Below are 15,290 nucleotides of genomic sequence, written 5' to 3' on the forward strand. Positions count from 1 at the left end.
GAGGGTCATTCGGAATTCTGGAAGTGAGGTGATGGTCCGGAGGTGCATGGGGAGGCTGCTACAGGTCTTTGCTGCAATGTGGGAGAAGGAGCATCATCGACTTCAAATTCGGTAGATGCAGGGAGTATGGGCAAGTGAAAGGGAGGCAGTGGAAGTTCAGGCTGTGGTTAATGTAGCCAAGTCCTTGATTGTGTAGAGCCTTGTGTGAGATGGTCAGCTACTTCAATTGGCATTTCTTCTGTATGGAGAGCAAGTGGAGTTTCCTGAGGTGGAGTGTGATGTGGGTTCGTCAGGGAAGGCCAATGATGAGTCTGGCTGTGGCATTCTGTATGGCCTGAAGTCAGTGTAGAAGGTGTATGGAGATTCCTACAAAGAGGGCATTATTGACTATACTGCTCTTCAACAGTCCCAATAACTGAACTCTAGAAAATGTTTCTCCCATCAAAGGTACTTTAAGAATGACTGTCTTCTGAACTTACTCTACTCTGGTGATGGCCATCTTTGCGGCACTGATAGTGAGGTAGTGACAATCTTTAAGCTTGTCTGGGCAGACATTCAAAAAACATCAACACAAGCCAGGTCATCATGATAACCTTTCAACAATTCACCTCATAGATTACTTTTAGACCTTGGAGGTTCCTAATTAGCTCTCCAATTTCATAAACATCATATTTCATGCATTAAATGAGAAGTTAAGGTCAGAATTTGTCCTTGAGAAAGGCCTTTAAGTTCAAGTTAGATAGATATGACCAATGTGGGTGATGTGCGTCAACACCATATCTTCTTTCTTCAGAGCTTTTGTCTTACACCTAAAGATATAAATCCTGCCACCCAGGAATGTCTTTTACTGCTCTCAATAGGGACCGTGGGAAATGAAATGATGAAAGAGACTTCTTTCAGTGGTGGTCAAAGTAGACCATCAGACAGTCCACAGGTGCTGACACTGTCCCTGTCTGCATCAGTTTGTTTTGTTGTTTTGCCTCTACAGGAGTACTGTTGTTGTCTTCAATCTGGTGATCATTCTCAGCAGAGGGTCAGGGTGATCCTGAAGAAAAGGAATCTGCTGGATCTAAAACATTCTCTGATATTAGCCTCTCACCAGCGTCTGGATTTCTTTTAACAGCTGCTAGGAAAGACACTGTGGCCTTTAGCTGCAGCTTTGAAAGAGAATCTAGAAAAGCAGTGTAGGCCCAACCTGCTGCACTTACACATACTGCGTTGTCTCTTCTCCACGCAATGCCTGTCTCTCTAAGGACAAGCAGAATTTGCCTTGTGCCCTCTAGCCCTACACTTGCTCATAGTCTAAAGGACATCAACAGGAAGGTGAACTTTCAAAAACACTTAAAACACTTACCAGTAGCATCATTATTTTTGAAGATGCAATCAAGACTTCTACTGAGTGTCCATAGTGATGCCTTTTTTTGGTCTGCTGCCTTAATTTCAGAGCCCAATGTCTCTGCTTATTGTGGCATAGAGCAGGAGCTAACTGGTAAGTTCAAAACACACTCACCACATTGGCAGAGACACTATTTACTTAAAACTCAAGGGTACATTGCACCCTGGTGCACACCTGATGTGTGTGTTGCTGCTCTAACTTCTCCCTGTCATGGAGAATACAGTGTTTCAGGTCTAGCAAGTTATGCAAAGCACAGTTAATGGAAAAAAAATGTTATTCTGGCTAAACACCAATTAAACAAAATCTGTACCTTATGAGATGAAACTAACATATGTTTTATTTTCATGCAATGTGGGTGTTTAATGCTTTTGATGTTTGGTGGGAGAATTTAGCCTCAACTTAACACATCTTTCTTGAACAGATTTGGGCTTCTCAATTCCTGTCTTTGATTGTTTCAGTGCCTGCTGTAGACAATACCCCCAACGGATATACATGTAAAGATTGTTTCACTAACCAGACCACGGCCTCTTGCACAGCATCTGGAGAAGTTCAGTGCATCGGGGAGCATGACACTTGTGCCAGCTTCTCTGGAACAGCAGCCAGACCTGGTGAGATACACAGATGTTTGTCATTATGAGTTATATATCCCACTGCACAAACCTTCTTAGTTTGTGGTCCTTTTGTTTCAAACTAAATGCTGCCCATATTATTTAATTGTAATTATTTACATAGAATCCAATAGAATGTATTCTGCCTACACGGTTATACCAAATACAAAGTAGAAATTATCTCTCATTGACCAAAAATACCCTGATGATGTGGTATTTGCATGGTGTAAAGCTGGACAAAAAGGCAATGAAGTGCTGCACAGGGTTGAATGTTGAGTACTTGCTTACAAGCTGAAGAATAAAGAGTGTATTTACTCTCCGTAAGTGGCATGTTCATTGGCGAGTAGCTAAGCTGGGTAGGACGCTTTAACCTGGAATGTGTGGATCCCATTAAATGCATTCAAAGCCCAGATATCTGCTGCTGCACTGCACCTCAACAGGGCCAGCAGGCTCCTTTATCAGCTTGGTCTTCACTGCATTGGTTGGTGATTGGCAATGCATTAGTTAAAGCCTATGCACATAGCAGCTAACACGTTTAAGTGATATGGCTACCCCTTCCTTAGAATGATACACACCTCACAGTAGTCAGCTTTGCTCCTCATATGGGTGTGTTCTGCAGATGTCAAGTTAAGTAAGCCTCATGCTGTATGGTGAAAGCTCAGTTCCTTCTTCCAGCAGGCCATCTACTGTTAGTCTAATTAAGCACAATTCAAATTACACACCATGACATTGAATGACGAAGCATAACAGCACTATGTGTACTTACTGATAAACTTAGGTTTCAAAACTTCTTTGGTATGATTGAGCAGAGTCAGTCACAAGCACAGCCAAGAAGGCACATTTCAAATCATTCAATCAATGAACCTTTTCTTGGTTTACACAGGAGAACTTAAAAAGATAATACAAAAAATTATTTGTTCTGAAAAAAAGAGTGGTATAATCAGACTGGTTTCAGATTTGTACCAGATAGAATACGATATCTGAATCGGTTGTCATCTGATGGTATCCTAAATATAAGGTAGACCCAGTTCTTTGTGGCAGACAAAGCTGGAGATACAGCAAGCAATCTTAAAACCAATGAATTCTGAGCTCTTTGCATAGATTAGAAACATAAATAGCAGCAGAATTACATTTACTATTATATACATGTGATGCACATATCTACTATAGGCCTTGACCCTCATTTAGAGATAACCATGAAAAGAGCAGCAGCTAATTTGTTACGTTGCTGGTTCCTAAGCATCATGTGGAGTTTCCAATTGCAAATAAAATCCTCAGGTTACAAAAGGCATTAATCCTGGGTATTTGTACACCTTTAATGGAAAACTGGTGTGTTTGGATACTCCTTCACCATAAATCATTGTGAATGTTTTATTAAGGATTAGCTTTAATTTGATGCTTTCCATAGAGACCACTGGAGACAGACATAACAGGTAGCCATCAACAATACCAATTCCTTCATTGTGGACATGTGTGTGTGACTGAGCTATTGTAGAGGACGCGTTCTCTCAGGTGGTTCCATGAATGAAGAACAGGCTGTGCAACTTCTCTAGGGTGCAAAGTCCAGTCAGTCACCTCCAACCTTCATGTTGGAGCCACAGGAACCACAGGAGTGTGTTACTGCTGTTGTCCGCACCCCGCACAAAGAAAGATAGATCATATTTATTCTCACTTTGCAACACTGAGGGCCCAAAGGATAGCAGTTTGATGAACTACAAGGATGGACTTTTTTGTTGTGAACTCACACTGATGAACTCATCACCAAGGTGAAGTAGTATTTTAAGTATTATGCAAGAATATACAAGTGTGCCAAAGGAGTTAGCATAAAGAGAGTAAAAAAATAAAAAGTTATATTTTCTGTTATAAATGTGGTATGGATAATTACAAAACTTTCAGAAAAACAACTAAGCACTGTTGGGTTCTGGTAATCAGTGTAATGAGCATGCAACATGTCCAACATTTACTGTAAAAGAAAAAGGTGAACAAGGATTCCAAAATCAGTAAAGAAAAAATGACTCCTCAGATAATCTCCATAAATTAATGTGGGTATCAACATTTATTTTTGACAATGTAAAGCTGAAATGATTACTTACCATTTATGCTGACAGTGCTCTTAATTCACACACCATGGGCCCCTAGGGACCTTTTGTGACACTTACAATTCAGTCTATTATCTCAGGCCCTGGAATCTGTATCAGTGCATGTATTAGTGGGCAATATGAGAAGTAGTGGGCAATCTGAGATCTTGGGAACTGTGGACCAGGATGGGCCTGAAGTCTTACCTAAATGTACAACATATTTATGCCGCAGCATTGCTAATGACTGATTATTGTCCGTGTCTTTTTTCCACAGGTGAAGCTCTGAGTCAGTATAGCCTGAAAGCATGTGCTTCAAAAGATTTCTGTAAATTATTCCACCTGGTCGGGACGCAAGCCTACATTTATGATTTAGTGTGTTCACCTGGTGAGAAGCTTTGAGACCATTGTTTACACCTCCGGCGCAGTCCTACCCCAGCGTAGCAATAGTCAGTAGAAACATTCCTAGAGTTCTACCAGTGTCTGGAATTCAGAGTCTGGGCTTGTGAAGAGGAAGACTGTAACAATGATGCAGAGGTACTCATGTCAGCCTCCCTAGGACACAGAATACAAGTAGGCAATCTGCGTTGTACTGTTCAGGCCCACCATGCTGTTTATGGACCACTGGCCTCTCTATTCAACCATCTTTAGCACCTGGGTGCCTCAGAGGGATGTCTCTTCTTGATGCATTGAGAGATCCAAGCACAGGCTCTGTCACCACCCAAAGATACTGGCTTGTGGTCAGACACGTTGCTCCTCCCGATAAGCTACTAATGATGCCTTCAAGTGTAGCCAAGAAGGAAAATGAAAATCTAATGTCACCTCTCTATTTTAAATAACATCACCCAAATTATGATTGTATAGTCTATGTATATCCGGCAATAAATATGAATACAAATTACATCTCAAGTCCCTGTGTTGACATGTGAAACATAAAAAGTGTAGGCCACCGCTGCATGCTCAGACACTGGCTGACTTTTGTACTTTTGCCCCCTCCAGTTTTCTCACTTCCTTTCCAGAGCTAATCAAATTTAATTATGAACAAATCTATCCCAGAACCAGAAAGAAAAGGTTTATCCCAATGTCTGAGATGCAGCTGGAGGTTTTGGATCATGATATTGATAATCAGCTACTGAGGTGTGGCCTTGAGTTCATCCTTCTTCCTTTCCACAGAGATGGCCAATCAGTGACCACTCTGATGAGACTCACACTTATATAACCAGCTTCCCTTGGTGAGTTCTTACCAGGTGCTCCCAGTCATCCCTGCTTTGCTTCTCTTTCTTGACTTTAGAGGTGAACGCCTTTTTAAATATAAAACCATGCACAAGATCTCCCACATTACGCTGATGATGTCAAAATAGATGAATGCAGAGTTATGAGTTTATAGCATCACTTTTAATGTGCTTTGTAATCCAGCAATTGGTCTGCTTTGTGCTGTAGCAAATATTGTGCTGTAGCAAAACCAATACCTTACCTTGAAATAATGAACCTTCTTCAGTTTACGCTACTGCTTCTAATGGGTCGGTATCTTCTATGGATAGATAATTATTGAGTGTTTAAATGGAGAGTATATGGGTATATGGTATACCATTATATAAGGGACTGCCAAGTAAATTACATATGCCAAACAGGTGTAAACCAATTATATCATGTTTAGATGGGAGATCAAAAGCACTTTAGCTCTGGTTAGCTGTGGTAAAGTGCACAGAGCCCAAAGGACAACAAAAACAAATTCAGCAAAAAGAGGAGCAGGAAGGTAAACAGTTTGTGGGCGGCCATGAAGAATGTCCATTTCTAACACCCCGATTTTAGCAAAGCAACAGGCATTGAAGTTTCCCATTATAGAGCACATATTCATAACTGAGTTGCTGTTTGCTAAAGAGTTTTGTTTTTCCATCTTTGAGTGGATGCCATTTTTTTTTATTTCCAAATGAAGGAGCACCATTCAAGAGTAAGCCTTTGCTGGTCATTGATGCTATTCTTAAATGTCAAAGTCAAAAATGAAGATGATTGGTATCTTGAGAAGAAACTAAGGATTGTCTGTTACCTCTGTGTCAAGGTCACGTCAAAAGTTATCTTCATGTCATCCTATATGAGACACATGTGTTCTGCAGATCCTTGGCTTGAGAGTTACACTGATGTTTACTCGCATTAAACATTTAACACTTTCTGCATTTTTTTGTTCTTAAGGCAATGGAACGAGGAAATAATATTCTGTATAATATAGCTGCATAGTATTGTCAATGGATGCCTCTTGATTGATTTTCAAGTAACATATAGGAATACTTATCATAGTTATTGATGCAGGAATGTGTCATCCTGCTAATCAGGGGAAGACCATGAAATGAAGGGATTAGGCAGGGAAAAGAACCTTTGTGACAAGATCTCAAACCAAAGAATGCTATACACTCTATACATAAGAATTTGTTGATAAGAGATCGTGGGCCTTAAAATTAATGATTGCAATTGCAAACAATTCAAACTCCCCTCAGTGGTATGACAAACAAACTAGCAAGAAACAATCTTTCAGAACCAGTGGCATAGGTAGACCTTTTGCCACCCGTGGCAGTCGGGGCATTTGCCCCTCGATGGACGCAGGTAAGAGCAGGGAGATGGTGACGGTCCCTGCTTTTGCTGCCCCGTGACGGGGACAGGTAAGGCTGCCTCCGCTACCCTCATGCTACGCCACTGTTCATAACTGTTATCCTTTCTTAGATACAAGTAAATTGCTGGCAACTCCTGGTCAGAATAATTGATTGATAGATTATCTCCAGAATGCCTTCTCTTCTACTTTGGCCGTGAGACTTTCTATGACTCATTCAATGCTGCCATGATTGAGTCCATCCACTCTCCTGCTGGTTGTCATCTCCCTCTATTGAAAGCATTACATCCTTGTCTAGGAACTTTTGCCATACCATTGTATGTCCAAAGTATTAGATTTCCTACATGGTCTTATATGCTTGGGTAACAATATTCCTGACTGATGTGACGGGTGGTAGATGTAATTGTTTTTCCAAATGTTCATGGCAATCTTAGAAGACTCCTTCATCATCATAGATCAGAAGCATTTATGCTCTTTCAGTCCTTTTTCTTAATTGTCTAGGTTTTCGCATCCATACAGCTTCACGGAGTCTACTATTGCTTGTAAAATTCTAATCTGCATTCTTACATGTAAATCAGTGCATTGGGAAGTCTATACTAAGTCTTGCAGCATAGCTCTGTAAGTAAAAATCAGTGGCTCATGGCTTGACTGCTTCAACCTTCATGGTGGATCCCAAGAGTCAGAACCTGTCCACCACTTCTAGATCTTCAACCTCACCATCAAGTTTAGTTTTTACACTGGTTGTCACCATGGGTATTTTCAGGAAATCTGTACTTTTGGCTGAGAGAATTAGGTCATTAGAATACTGAAGATTATTTATTTTTCCAAAAATTAAATTGTCTTCTAGATCAACTTCTCTTGGTATTTTCAGAAAATGTGAAGAATGATGTGAGTCATTTTCAGTATTAAGGCCATGATTCATTTTAGTGGGAATCATATGCCCCTTTTTAGGACTTAATTGTCCAAGGGTAGGGAGGCAGAGCAATCTAAAGCTTCCTCAAGGAAGGTTCTGTGGGGTACTAATGCAGCACTCAGAAATGCAACACACAACACTTAATAACGCACTGCCCAGTCAGTGCTCTTTCTTATAAAAAATTTAAATAATTTATATCACACACTTTGAAATACCATGAAGCAATTTACAAATGTGTACCAGATGGCAGTTGGAAATACCACTAGTGACATCCTCTGAAAGACCTCACAAGAAAGAAGGGCTGCACACAAAATGAATGGTCCACAGACCATATAACCTCCAAATGTACCCTGTATCCCTTGTGCCAGAGGCACCCCTCTTCTGTAACACTGCAGATGATTCAGGAATGCTCCTTTGCAATTAGGACTATTGTAAGAAAGTGGATTATAATCTTGGGTGGGCAGTCACCCCCTTTGAGAAATAATACCGCTATCCTATCAGGATTTACGACAAAAGTCACTAAGTTAACCTGATCTCAACCCCCAATGACACAGAGCAGACAGGCTTAAACTCTGGCAGTACAAAAAGAATTTATGTAGTACTGAAACAGTAAAAAAGTTAAGACACTGAACAATATAAAACACAACTCGAATTAGAAAAAATAAAGTACATTTTCAAAAGCAATATATCAACAAATCAACCAAAATCCAATAAGGGGGACTGGATGAATGAGATTTTAAAGAACATTTAAGTAAAAATAGTGCCAATACTATTCTATGGTACACAGGGACTTAAGCACACTTTAGGGCTGACAAAAATGGCTCTTGAGGTTGGATACACAAAGCAAGATAGTCCAGTCTGGGATTTTGCCTTCTACGTGTACAAAATGGAAGTCACAATCTCTCAGCAAAGCAAGGCATCAGGATTTATCAGAGAATGCCTCACCAAAGTTGCATAGGGATCTCTTGAGGTCCAACTGAAGCTGTTGGTTTTGGAGGGAAAACCTTTTAACAAGAAAAGTAAAGTTTCATTTGTAGAGAAGTTGTTGCACGATATGTATGGACACTATGCCAAAGCCCGAGTTCCACGGTGGATTAATGGGGCATAGTTGTCATTGCTTTGCATCACCCTTGCACCATGCAAGGGACCGCAAGGGCAACACATAAACTAGAATGGGAGTTATCAAGCAACACTTGCACCATGCATCTCTTTGTGTGACTTCGTGAATGTGGAGTAACACTGCCTGGCGTTATTCTGTCCCAAGGAAGTGTTCCATGGGTGGAGAGGGGGTGTTCCCACCCATCCACCCATGGATTTAGTTGTAATCCCAGATATACCATTCGTGGTAGACCTGAGAATGCATCAAAATGCTGTGCCTCCCTGGGGAGGCATAATGAGAAGAAATACGTTTCTTCCTCTTTCTATGTGGGATGCATTCTGTAGAAAGAGGAAAATGCCTCAGGGCATTTTTTTATACAGGCAGGACGGTGTCCCCTCCTGCACAAATTCAATCCTGGCTATGATGCAGGCACCCTTACACCATGGTGCACGAGTGCCACTGTTGCCAGCACAGGCAGAATGCAGGAATGTGTCAAATAATGCAAGGCTTTGGGCCACCCGGCATTCATTCCAGTGAGTCTTACAGATGTGCAGCAAGGGTTTGTGGGGCTACGCACTGCTTTGCATTGCTTCGTGGCAGTTATGATGACAACCACAGAGGCAGAGCACCCAAAACCCACTTTCTATTGCTCAGGACTGGATTGGCACCATTTGGAAGGGTAGGACTTACTGATGGCAGAGTCCATGTGCTGTTGCAGGGTTGCTGGAAGTCTTTGAAACCATGAGACTTCAGAACAGGAGTCAAGCAGATAAGCCATTGCGGAACCTGGGCTCAAGGATGTAGAGAGCATGTCCAGTCCTTCTCATACCCAGGGAAGAAGCAGCAGGCCAACACAGCAATGCAATTTGCAAAGTGGCAGTCCCTCCTACAGCACATCAGCTCTTCTTCCTGGCAGAATGTCCCTGGACTGGAAACTACACTTAAAAGTAGTGATCCTTTCAGTAACACAAACATGATTTTGCAGGTTTCCAAACAGTTGGGGGGCCAGGCTGACTCTCTGTGTCCTTCGGTGGTGGGTTGGACATCATGCAAATCTCATGCAGGCACTGGTTGAGAATAAGGTGTGAGGGTGATGGCAGCCATGCTCATATGTCTAGTATCATGCAGATGTTGCATGTAGGGGCAATGTGACCTATTTGTTTACTCAGAGGTTGTGTGTGAAGTGGCACATTGCAACGTCAATGAGTTGGTGGTTCTTTAGGTGTTTGTTGAGGCCTGTTTAATGAGTTGCTATAGGAGTTCTGCAGGATATGGTAGCAAGGAGAGAGGCCTGTAGATTGGCAATTACTGCCTTATGGCGTGCTTCCATGAGCCAGATATGTGGCTGTTGGTATGATTGAACTCTATCTGCCCAATCACAGTCTTAGATCGTCGGGAACAGCTAAACTGACAATCCCCAAAGTTCACAGAGCGGGTGGCAGATCCTTTAGCCTGCTTGTAGGTAAATATTGGAACCTTCTCCCCCTGGATCTCAGAATGCCAACCTCCGAAGTGCTGCTTCGTAGGAATTTGAAAACTTGGTTCTTCAGGCAATCCACAGTCATTTCATTTACTATGGCTGGCTTGTTGTATACTTCTGATTGACAGTAAAGGGGAAAACCTAGCGTGGGGACAGTCCATATTGGAGTAACCTGGCACTTTACACATTTCTAGCATAACATAACATAAGCTGCTGGCCTCTCCCCTTCGGTTGACACAGCCATTTGCCAGCTCTCTGGGGCCTTGGGGAAGATACCATTGGCATAGCTATTACTAGTGTAGCAGGTACATGGGCACAGGGCTCTAGGAGTGTTATTTCTTCCTATTGGGTAATGCCAAGGTGTTTCCCATCCCTTGCTTTAATTCCTTTTATTGTGATTTAGCAGACAGTGTTCCACAGAGCTCCTCCCTCAGACCCACACTGCTCAACATCTATATCTCCCAGTCAGCAATGCTTATTACATCTTTTGATTTGGAGGTTTTGTCTACAATGTCAATGACACCCCAACCATCGAAAGACTTCATGGAGCGGTGCAAACACTGCAAACCAACTTTCTGAGGTGTACCTCTGATGGAACACCAGGCCCATGTTGATGATCATCTGGACTGTTCTTCCCAAACTGGTCAGATCACCTCTTCTTGCTCTTACTATCGAAGGCTTTGCTTATGGTTGTCTGGCCTAGTGCTGGCTGGTGTATTGACTATCACTATGCACTTTCTCTGACTCTTCCTAAGCATTACCTTCACAGAGTTCAACTCAGCCAGTCTCCAGCAGCAATCCTTCCTCTGTGACCCCCTCATGAGCCTGTGCTGCAACATACAACACATCTCCATTGCAAGCTCTGTATTCAAGGGATTGTACATTTGCCACAGCGCTGACTATGGGGAAAATGCCCTGGGATGGGAGGGCGCTCTTCTGTTTTTTAAACAGTTCCTATAGCCTCGACATCTCTCACGCTCCATCCTGCTTTCGGGACATGGCTGCAAACCTGCTTCTGCATTGACTAATGTTCTTACTAACTATCACTCGTTCAGAGTCACTCTGGCGCCAAAATGCCCAAAAGAGTAGTTCACACTCTCTAAAATATTCACATGAAGAAATAAAAATATAACATGGACTGCATCTAAGAGCCTTGCTCGTCGCGCTCATTTTCTTTTTTCTTCATGAGGATAGCTTTTCCCCTGTAATTGTAACTCTTGCGCCAAGTCATCTTTGGACAGCTTGCTCTTAGGCTGTGGTTTGTCTGACCCTACAGTCAGACATATATTTTTAGATCTTCTAAAGGGCAGTTTATCCAACTCTGTGCTTGGGTTGAATTATCTGTTTCTACATGTTGAGAGCACAATTTGTAAGCAAATAAACCGTAAACAAATAAATCAACTGTCTGATGTAAATGGTTCGATATCATATCAGAAAATATAATAATAGCCGATAGAAATCACTGTCCTTCAAGGCATCCTTTCCTAGCCCACCCAGTCTGCCTGGCAACTTGCAGCGTTTCAGCCGAATATAAAATGCCTTCGAGGATATAGAAGGCAGATGTATTTGCTCCAAAAACCTTAGCTTGCAATGAAGAGTTAAATCAGAAAAGTATCAGCTTATTGGGATCCCTGGAGCTCTTGGCACACCGTGGGCAATGCAGGATGAAGTGGCGCCTTTGCAAGCTCTGCCAGATAATGATGCCTCTTCCTTTTTTTATAAAGACAAACATATGCGGGTAAATGAACAGATTTTAAGAGTAAATGGGAAGGGACACTGAACATCAGACAAAAAGAGGTGGGTGACCCTTTCACCCTCTTGAGAGTTTATGCATCTGGTTTGGAGATATGCTGAATATATGACATATCATTGCAGAAGGACCGTTCAAGTACTTACCTTCATTGACTTCAGTGCCGCTCTTATTTCTACCCCCCTAGTCCGCTAGTTGGTGTGTTCCCGCAGCAGAGGTGACAGGTGAGCTCGGGGGGTGCGGCCCTGTAGGGAGTGGTCGCAGAGCGGGTGCAAGAGTTGGCGATCCCCCACATGAAGGGGTCAGACTGGTACCCAGCACAGTGGGGCCCAGGGACAGCTCTTATTTCCAGCCCCTCCCAGGGAGTCTGCTAGTTGGTGTGTTCCCGCAGCAGAGGTGACAGGTGAGCTGGGGGGTGCGGCCCTGTAGGGTGTGGATGGGGAGCGGTCGCAAGAGTCGTGGATCCCTCACATGAGGGGGTCATGCTGCTAGCCAGCACAGCACAGGGACAGCTCTTATTTCCAGCCCCTCTCAGGGAGCCCGCAGCAGAGGTGACAGGTGAGCTCGGGGGTGTGGCACTGTAGGGTGTGGTCGCAGAGCGGGTGCAAGAGTCGTGGATCCCTCCCATGAGGGGGTCATGCTGCTAGCCAGCACAGCACAGGGACAGCTCTTATTTCTACCCCCTCCCAGGGAGTCCACTAGTTGGGGTGTTCCCGCAGCAGAGGTGACAGGTGAGCTTGGGGGGTGCGACCCTGTAGAGTGTGGTTGGGGAGCGGTCGCAAGAGTCATGGATCCCCCCCATGAGGGGGTCATGCTGCTAGCCAGCACAGCACAGGGACAGCTCCTATTTCTGCCCCCTCCCAGGGAGTCCGCTAGTTGTGGTGCTCCCGCAGCAGAGGTGACAGGTGAGCTGGGGGGTGCGGCACTCTAGGGAGTGGTCGCAGAGCGGTCGCAAGAGTCGTGGATCCCTCCCATGAGGGGGTCATGCTGCTAGCCAGCACAGCGCAGGGGCAGCTGTTATTTCTGCCCCCTCCCCGAAAGGCTGCTAGTTGGGGTGCTCCCGCAGCAGAGGTGACAGATGAGCTCGGAGGGTGCGGCCCTGTAGGGAGTGGTCGCAGAGCGGGTGCAAGAGTTGGCGATCCCCCACATGAAGGGGTCAGGCTGGTACCCAGCACAGTGGGGCCCAGGGACAGCTCTTATTTCCAGCCCCTCCCAGGGAGTCTGCTAGTTGGTGTGTTCCCGCAGCAGAGGTGACAGGTGAGCTGGGGGGTGCGGCCCTGTAGGGTGTGGATGGGGAGCGGTCGCAAGAGTCGTGGATCCCTCACATGAGGGGGTCATGCTGCTAGCCAGCACAGCACAGGGACAGCTCTTATTTCCAGCCCCTCCCAGGGAGCCCGCAGCAGAGGTGACAGGTGAGCTTGGGGGTGTGGCACTGTAGGGTGTGGTCGCAGAGCAGGTGCAAGAGTCGTGGATCCCTCCCATGAGGGGGTCATGCTGCTAGCCAGCACAGCACAGGGACAGCTCTTATTTCCAGCCCCTCCCAGGGAGTCTGCTAGTTGGGGTGTTCCCGCAGCAGAGGGGACAGGTGAGCTCGGGGGGTGCGGCACTGTAGGGTGTGGTTGGGGAGCGGTCGCAAGAGTTGTGGATCCCTCACATGAGGGGGTCATGCTGCTAGCCAGCACAGCACAGGGACAGCTCTTATTTCCAGCCCCTCCCAGGGAGTCTGCTAGTTGGGGTGTTCCCGCAGCAGAGGGGACAGGTGAGCTGGGAGGTGCGGCCCTGTAGGGAGTGGTCGCAGAGCAGGTGCAAGAGTCGTGGATCCCTCCCATGAGTGGGTCAGGCTGGTACCCAGCACAGTGGGGCCCAGGGACAAGCAGCATGACCTTAGCTCTCTAGCAGTCAAACCACCGACTCCGACGAACTAAGGAGAGCATGGAGCAATTTAGTTGAAGCTCTTAAAGCAGCCGAGTTGGTATATCTCTAGGAACCTGAGTATTCACCCAGTCATAATATGACGGACTCGTTTCCCTTACACAATCCCACACGTGAGCGTGACATCACTCAACGCATTGGAGCTGGAAGGGACTACTTTGCAGAAGACAAACCAATCTAGAGGGAGCCGCTGGCTCACTAAAGTCCCCTTACATCGGGCATTGGGCAATGGGCATTGAAGCTTCTCCGAGGCTGTAGTAAAGGTACAAGTTCACCCACCCTGGCCTCGGCCGTGTAGGCAATTATCTTGCATGCATCAATGCATCAATCTTAGAACAAGCAGAAGCCCAGATCTGGACCAATCCGACAGCCGTTGCTCTCATTTAATGAGGGCTGAGGATCTATCCCCAGAACTCGGTCCTTCTAGAAAAAATTATGCCTTCTGCCACTGTAAACATCTTTCACACATTTGTGGTGCATTTAATCCATCCACGGCATGAATGTAACCCTCAAGGGTCCCGGTAAAGAGTCCTTGAGGAAGCATCCAGGAAGTCAGTCTCTGAAGATATTGAGTCCGATTCACAGAACTAACTTAAGAGAAAATCCTAAACTTACTACCATTTTCGTATTCACAGAAGGCACTTACTCATTTTGGTATTCACAGAAGACACTTACTCACTTTAGGACTCCTAAATGCCTTCTGTGAATACCGAAAGTCTTACAATTAGGATTTTTCTCAGTTTAGGAGTCCTAAAGTTAGGACTCCTAACTTTACTGCTACTAAACTGAGAAAAATCCTAATTTTAAGGCTTTCGATATTCACAGAAGACATTTAGGAGTCCTAAAGTTAGGAGTCCTAACTTTACTACTACTAAACTGAGAAAATCCTAATTTTAACCCCTTCGCTGCTAGGCCTTTTCCCCTCCTGTGCTAAGCCTTTTTTGCGCTATTTGGGGTAGTGCGCGCTTAGGCCCCTGTAACTTTTTGACCACATTAAGTATCCACGCCAAATTTGCGTCCTTTTCTTCCAACATCATGGGGATTCTAAAGGTACCCAGGGTTTGTGGATTCTCCTAGAGGGTTGTCAGAATTTAGTCAAAATACAGCAAAATTTTGGTTTTTTTGTGAAAAATGGGGAAAAGTGGCTGCAAATGAAAGCGTCTGGGTTTTTCTCTGCAAATGGTATCAAAAAAGGGTAGAAATGGGAAGAAAAGCAATAATGGATCTTGGAAAGCTATACATTTTTGAAAAGTAGACAAAATTCTGAATTCAGCAAGGGGTCATTTGTGTAGATCCATCAAGGTTTCTTTATAGAAACTAACAGTTAAATAGAGGAAAAATTAAAAATTAGTTGAAAAAAGCAGCCTTTTGTGTCAACGTTTTCACCTGTAACTTCTTCTAATTATGACATCTCTTAGAAAGCAATGTACCGTTA

The 15,290-nt window shown here is 44.3% G+C and overlaps 1 protein-coding gene and 1 long non-coding RNA gene across 3 annotated transcripts in view; one reads left to right on the top strand and one right to left on the bottom strand.

Moving 5' to 3' along the window:
- LOC146830198 (uncharacterized) overlaps window positions 1-4,481 on the top strand; it is an 83,898-nt gene extending 79,417 nt beyond the window's left edge. For both annotated transcript variants that reach the window (XM_085604422.1, XM_085604423.1), the window contains exons 4-5: window positions 1,855-2,004; window positions 4,357-4,481. In XM_085604422.1, the coding sequence (XP_085460548.1) occupies window positions 1,855-2,004; window positions 4,357-4,481 (275 nt within the window). The remainder of the gene's footprint in view (window positions 1-1,854; window positions 2,005-4,356) is intronic.
- The window catches only part of LOC146830197 (uncharacterized), a 144,056-nt gene that overhangs the window by 113,257 nt on the left and 15,509 nt on the right, over window positions 1-15,290 (bottom strand). The window contains exon 3 of the long non-coding RNA XR_014961380.1: window positions 1,911-2,001. This is a non-coding gene — a long non-coding RNA (uncharacterized LOC146830197). The remainder of the gene's footprint in view (window positions 1-1,910; window positions 2,002-15,290) is intronic.

Source organism: Triturus cristatus, chromosome 5_1 (assembly GCF_964204655.1).
Source record: "Triturus cristatus chromosome 5_1, aTriCri1.1, whole genome shotgun sequence".
Classification (NCBI taxonomy): domain Eukaryota; kingdom Metazoa; phylum Chordata; class Amphibia; order Caudata; family Salamandridae; genus Triturus; species Triturus cristatus.